Below are 7829 nucleotides of genomic sequence, written 5' to 3' on the forward strand. Positions count from 1 at the left end.
GTAACAGGAAATTAGCTGACCTAGAGTATACTGATGACGCTGTCCATATTAGTAGAACACCACAGGACTTGTAAAGCCTGCTTACCAAAATGCATGAAATATCACATAATTTTGGGCTCAAGATAAATAGAAGAAAGACAGATGATGAGAATGGAGTATGCAATGGAAGATGAAATATTATTGGAAGGGGAAAGGATCAATGAGGTGGAATCATTTAAATATTTAAGAACTAATGCAGGGTCTTTAATTAAAAGTTGAAAAAAATAGATTAGACAATGGCTAGGTTAAGTCAAATTTGGAAATCAAATCGCCTGAAATTACATATAAAAATAATACTATATATCAGTTTAGTGTTATTCTATGTACATGAGTCGTGGTATGACAATGAAACAATATCCAACAGATTTTGTAGATTTGAGATCAAAGCCTTGATAAGAATATTGGGAGTTATCTGGCAGGATAGGATTAGGAATGAAACTATAAGAGATTACCCGAGAGCCATGAGAGCCATATGTAGATGAGATCATGGTGAGGGGTAGATGGAGATGTTTTGGGCATGCTCTTCGCACTCCCGAGGAGGGATTAGCTCACCAAACTTTCAAATAGGCTCCACAAGGCCTCTTACGTCAATAGACGTAGATGATATATATATATATATATATATATATATATATATATATATATATATACTGTATATATATATATATATATATATATATATATATATATATATATATATATATATATATATATATATATATATATATATATATATATATATATATGTGTGTGTGTGTGTGTGTGTGTGTGAGTGTGTGTGTATACACACATATATATATATATATATGTATATATATATATATATATATATATATATATATATATATATATATATATATATATATATATATATATATATATACATTAACACATTTATTCAAAGGAGCAATTTTATTTCAGCACTGGTTACATTAACCATATTCTTTTATCATTTACTTTTCACATAGGAAGTATAAAAGCGGTTCTGAACATAAAGGATTTTTATATCATTTGTACGGATCTTTTAATGACATAATATATAATTTTAGTATTATTCCTCTAATCCTATTTACTAATTTTCAGGTGTACCATAATTGTCTCTTCGGGCAGCGCTACGACTTCTTGTGTGCTAATTACACCGTCTTTGATCAGAAAAATTTCATCTGCCATTATGTGAGCGAAGTAGATTGTGCAAACTCTGCCAAGCATTATGACAGGTGAGACTTCAGTATGATCTCAGTAATCTGAGAAACCTGACATACCTGTGACGTATCATCGATACATTATTCGTTTACAGTAAGCTTAACCTCGAAGGTTACAGAACCTGGGTTCGCTCTCATGTGCTTTATAGATTAATGCTTCTAAAACAAGTTATTTCCTGTCTAAATGAGTAAATGGTAATCTGTCCCGGTTAATCCTATCATAAAGGAGGGCATTTGAGGAAGAATGATTCTATCCGACAGTAAAGGAATTTTGTTACTGTACTTCATAGCTTTAACAAATTAGTGTTAATACGAGGAATGTCTTTTTTTGGTCAATCTGTTAGCAATAACATAAAAATGCTGAATTTTGTGTAGTCTGGAAATTTGTATAAGATATTTTCTGAATGATTTACTTTTAACATAAAATTTCTGGATGCATGCTACTTACTTTTATTCGTGAGTTTTTCTTTCATCAACTTATGTTATGTTGAGAGAGAGAGAGAGAGAGAGAGAGAGAGAGAGAGAGAGAGAGAGAGAGAGAGAGAGAGAGAGAGAGAGAGAGAGAGAGAGAGACGGTAAATCTAAAAAATTCAAATTTCCTTCTGAACAAAACAAAACTAAATATATGCGATGCATTTTCATACTTCACTTGAATAGAAAGAAATGACTTAACTAAGAGTCACTAATTCAAACATCTTCAAAAAAAAAAAAAAAAAAAAAAAAAAAAAAAAAACCTATGATCCCATATCATTATCATAGGTATTGGTCATATTTTGAAATAAATCTTCGTGCAATTTTTTCTCAACATGTATATTTCGTTTTAGACACATTTTTTTTTTTCAAATCAGGGCTGCGGGGAAATACACTGAAATACGTCGCATAATTACTACACGAAGTTTTAGCTATCGAAAGTGTCCCATATATTATTTTCTATAGTTATGTTATATACTGTAGTAAAGTTACTGTTATTGTCTAGGATACTGTCTGAATTTCCTTGATTTTATTTTCAACCCAAATTAGCAGTAACAATTAAACTGTATTATCTATATACATATATTGCAGAAACGATGAATTGTACGAAACTACGTCGACAACCACAACTACTGTGGCTCCACCTCAAATCATCTACGTGGAAAGGCCGCGGCCTTTGGGGGGCCCAGGAGTAATCAGACCCAAACGACCTCGTCCTTTTGGGGGGAATAACCGTCGCCAAAGTAATCGACGTACTACAACTCCTGCCCCTTCTTACTACGACGATTATGAGTATGATTATTACTACCAAGATTATGATGATTACTACAATGACTATACAAATGACAGGACAACCACAACTACTACTACAACCCAAAGACCAAGGCGACCCAATAACCCCCAGAGAACACGGCTAGGAGGCCAAGGAGGGGTCAGACAGTCTGAAAGAGCTGGGAATGTTTTTAGCATTAAAGATCGCAAACGTCCGAGGATAAATCGTCCTGTACCTTTAGATGCTGAACCTTCCTTTCAAGACTCTCGATCATCACGTCTACAAGAGGCATCGTCTCCAAATCAAGCGACCGATAATGTTTCGGTAAATGGTCCTGAAGATGGACCGCGAAGAGGTCGTCCTGGTCGTAAGCCTCGTCCCGGATCCCGACCTCCAAAGAAAACAACGACAACGACCACTACAACAGAATCTGTTCCAGATGAATATTATGATGAGTATTATTATGATTATGCTGATGAAACAACAACAACAACAACAGAAGCTCCAAGACGTCCTGCAAGACCTGGTTCACGTACCAGGCCAGGTGGTTCTCAGAGAAGACCACAGAACCGACCATCACCAATAGCGACTACAACGACAGAAGCACCAACAACTACAACGAATGCACCAACTGGAATAGAATCAAGAGGTCGACAGACTCGCCCAGGAAGAGTCAACATAAGGAGGAGCCCATTGAACAGTGGCACACAGCCGGGTGAAGAGTTTGAGCCATCGGAGCCTTTACCTATCCAGGAAACAACCGAATCAGCACGACCCCGACCATCCCGCCTGAGGCCACAAACCCCAAGGAACAGATCTGGGTCTAGGGTGCAAGACGAGGAGATTGTGCAAGAGGAGGAGGAGCCCTCTCAAGATGGTGCATCACCAGTCGTGGTTCCCACTGATACAGATGCCACCAAAACTAGAATAAATAGACCAGGTATATCTCAATCACCAATCAGGCGACTGGGTCAAAGTGGATCTGGCAGACTGAGGTCATCTCAGCAAGGAAGGGAACAGGTGCGCCAACCTGACACAGATTACGACTATGATTATTAGCACTGATATTTATCATGTACAGTCATTACCTTCATTTCGTTTTGTAAATTAGTTGAATTGTTTATAAATAAATCTTTTAATAATGTTCACCAGGTGATGTGATTAACACCTTTCCAGTTATACAATAATGTTTAATTGAATCACAAAATTTGTAATGGTCTGTTCGGCCATCAAAAAGAAAATGAACACCTATATGAAGAGTTTCCATGCTCTGATAGTATAATTAAAGAAAGAAAAAGAGTATGAGACAATTAGCTATTGCCTTCAAGCATTCATTCGATCATATTGGCATGATTACAGTAAAGTCCCAATGCAAGTCAAATCTTTCACTGAACTTTCCATGGAAAAATTTATTGATTAAGTCCATATTATCATCATTATTACTATCATATTTTTTTCAACAATAAGCCATTTCCTCTAGTAGGTGTCCAAAGAGGTAAACTTGGCATTGGTCAGTGTTACGTTCGCACTTCCAACTACTAAATATTAGACGAAACCATGTGCAAAAATATTTATTCTTTCCTAAATTCCACAAAAGGTTCATTGGTATATCATCGAACTTTCCTCCAAATAATGCACCATTTAACTTTTTCTTAAACAAACTTGTGTCCCAGATATTAGGAACCTTTAAAGAAATTTAGACAAATAAAACCAGTTTATCAATAATCATATTGTTACTAATATTGTTTTCAGGAATTCAAATATAATTTACACTAAGTGTTATTGAATTTTCTAGATTATTAGATTTTTAAAGAATATGTTAAGATAGTGCTGAATAATCTCCCTGGACACAGTGTTAGGCCATTGACCTAAAATCCATAAATTCAATCTAATTTTTGCCAATACCTCTAATATTCATTTGTCAAAGCACTCTGCAAGTCGTTTTTTATTCCTCCTCCAAATTTTACTACTACTACTGCTGCTACTACTACTCTCATTACTCTTAATAATTACATTGCAGTACAAAAACAAAATAACTAAATGGTAGGTGCTACATATACTGCTTTGAAGTTCATCATGTCAAAATTATTTTTACAAGCCATCCAAAGTCAGGTACTGATATCTCTCTAAGATGATTTCAAAGAAAATTTCAAAATTTCTGCTGATCGATTGCTGGTCATACTGTACATCACAAAAGCAGATGACATGCATGTTATTTACGATTTCCCGTATTTACAGAGAAACAGCAAAATTGAGAGTAATGCCCCTGTTCCCATAAATAAGGATTGACCGAAAACGTTTCTTTGAATAAAATTAATAAGTAACTCATGCCTCAGCTGATTTTGGCTGCAATTTAGGGAATATCCAATTTTTGTAGTTTCACATTAGAATTTTCTATCCTTAAAACCTCAATTGTTTTACTATTTTCATATTCAAATATATCTACACTAATTTAAGAAGTACAAATTAAACAACTGGCACATCCTTCGATTGAAAAGTTTACTACTTGCCATGAAAATTTAATGGGATCATCTAAATTTACTTATTACAGTATTTTTCTTATCCTCTATATTCCCTAAATGGAAATGACACTAAAGAAAAACCCAGTAAAAGTCATTTTAACATTCCTCTTTTTAGTGTAGCCTAATCTGGAATGGGTACACTGCTAGAGTCTTCCTTAGCATTAAATCCCTATAGGATATATTTGGTCACATATATTGTACAGTAATCCCTCACGACCTAACAGCCTTTATTGCATTTACCGACTGCTGAGGATATTTATTTTTCAATTTTTGTCATGATGGACGTTATCCGGAAATTTAATATAAATGTTGCATCATGGTAAGCTTTCCGGATGGAAGACTCTCCTAGTGTTATATTGTGGCATCCTTCCTGTACAGAGGTTCCAGGTTCTGTTATTTGCCAATCAATTATATCAGGCAACTTCTTTGGTTGGTGATTCTAATTTCATTCATTCTATAGCTCTGCTTCTAATTTTTCTTGATTCTTTACAGTTAAACATATGCTCTGTTGTATCTTCTTAAAGATACTAAGTGCATATAACACTGTGAGTAAATCTAAGTGATAATAGTATCATTGATAAGCATTATTCTGATTATTGTCCTTCAAACAATACATAAGATCCAGTCTTGTGTTAAGAAATTTATGTGATATGTGGTTAACTAAACTAAACACTGCCCCTGTTTAGAGTTTCAACAAGTCGACATTCATCTCTATCTGAAGATTTTATTCTATAAAAGTTTGTTACAATGTATATTAACAATACTAGTGCTACATTACGAAGGATCGTAATGGAGGTTTCTTGCTAAAACTACCCCAAATAGATAAAGTCTAAACATAAGTATTAAAAGAGTGATCTAAACCAGACGGATTTTTTTTTTCTTGAAGGGTAAAGGTCCCTGAGATATTGCTAAGAATCAACAACAACAGTCGTATCACCAATGGCTTGGCCACGTGACTTAGATATAAATCAATATCCTCTTTTATCTGTTGTAAATTTTGCAAAAAAACTGATTTTGTGGGAAAGATTTGATACAACTATTGCAAAAAAAAAAAAAAAAAAAAAAAAAAAAAAAAAAAAAAAAAACAACTCTAGGATCCTTAATTATCGGGCATTACTGGTGTGGAGCAAATGCTACAAAGTTTGAAGAACTAAATCGAATGGTATTTGTATCATGAATGATATTTCCAAATAAATCTCTGTTAAGAGGGAGATCTATTTTAAGGTGCGTCCACACGGACGAACAGTGTCTGTCGGACAAACACTGTTACCATATCATAAAGCAAGGATTATGACGTCCTAAGTGTTGAAACGAGAGAAGTTGATATGGTAACAAACAGTGGTACCAGAGTAAGTTGTCTGATAATTTCTACTCCGTTCACTAGGCAAAGACCGGCAGAAAGTAATCAAAGCTGATGTCTGCTGGCAATACACAGGTTTTTTTTATCATTCTGTGCTTGAGAAAAAAGTAGTTGGTGTCTGGTTCAAATGCGGTGTATGATGCACCATAAAATAAAACCAGATAGATTGCATTATGCAGCGTAATTATTCATGTCCTTTGTTGAGGACAGTGTAATTTGCAGAGAAGAAGTGATAAGAGAAGACATTCAACCATTTCAAAGGAACCATAAATTGGTTATGAATCAAACTTTAGAAAATACAATATATACAGATGGACCCAAACACCTACGTTTTATCAAAGAAAATGAAACCTTTTTTTTAGTAAAGAGGACACATGTATGGGGGGAGCATTTCTCCAGAAACGCGCCTGGACAATTTATATATATATATATATATATATATATATATATATATATATATATATATATATATATATACATATATATATATATATATATATATATATATATATATATATATATAATATATATATATATATATATATATATATATATATATATATATATATATATATATATATATATATATACTTCCTGACCTCATGACCAAACACTTCTTCAGACATATGGGAGATTTATATGTTCATAATCGAAACGGATTCTGTCCTTTTTTTTTTATCTCAGAAACATCGTAAGTTGGGGATGCAAATGCATCTTGCACCAGCCCGCCACTTTTTTTTATTTCTAAACCAGTAACAGATAATCCACTTCTCTATCATTCTGGCGTTATTTTGCTAATTGCCGCTACACGTTTATTTCTGTTTTTGGAAACATCTGCTTTAGTTTCATAAGCTGGGTTCTCCATGTAAAATTTGATTAACAACTATGCCTCTCTTCTATGCCAATAACAGCTTTCTTCCGTAACAGAATTACAGATAGCCATGTTTACAGGGCAAGTGAAACCTAATTAACCAACAGCTAAAGTTCATTTGGCAAATAAGTATAACTCCATCCATAATGTCCCTCCGGAAAGTACGAGCATAGGCACTGGATTTACACCCCCTTGGTACTCTTCTTTCTGCTTCCCATTGTTAACTGGTAACAGTTGGTGTTTGACGGACAGTGTCCGACCGTGTGGACGCACCTTTTTAAGGCCGATTCACACGACCCGTTTTCTTTTCGACAGGCTGGGTGGTGGCTAACCTCCGTCGAATATTGTACATTCACACGAGGCGTTCCCTATCCGTTTACCAGTTTTCATTGTATACTTAGAATCTGTCACGTGAACACCGAATAAATTACGATAATTTTGATACTATAAGATGTTGGTTGATAACTGTGTTGATAAAATGAGTGAGGCAACTTCATTATACTTTATGCACCATGCCAAGATTATTAAAATTATGATAAACTCACCTGTTTCATTTAATGCCTCTCCAGTCCTTTTCCATATCTTTTATTTA

General features: G+C 34.3%; 1 protein-coding gene across 2 annotated transcripts in view; it reads left to right on the top strand.

The window, feature by feature from the left end:
- The window catches only part of LOC137652550 (rho GTPase-activating protein gacJ-like), a 144254-nt gene extending 140622 nt beyond the window's left edge, over positions 1–3632 (top strand). For both annotated transcript variants that reach the window (XM_068386035.1, XM_068386034.1), the window contains exons 4-5: positions 1123–1256; positions 2304–3632. In XM_068386035.1, the coding sequence (XP_068242136.1) occupies positions 1123–1256; positions 2304–3543 (1374 nt within the window). In that variant the 3' untranslated portion in view covers positions 3544–3632. The remainder of the gene's footprint in view (positions 1–1122; positions 1257–2303) is intronic.
- Positions 3633–7829: the final 4197 nt, after the last annotated feature.

This window comes from Palaemon carinicauda, chromosome 13 (assembly GCF_036898095.1).
Source record: "Palaemon carinicauda isolate YSFRI2023 chromosome 13, ASM3689809v2, whole genome shotgun sequence".
Taxonomy (NCBI): Eukaryota; Metazoa; Arthropoda; class Malacostraca; order Decapoda; family Palaemonidae; genus Palaemon; species Palaemon carinicauda.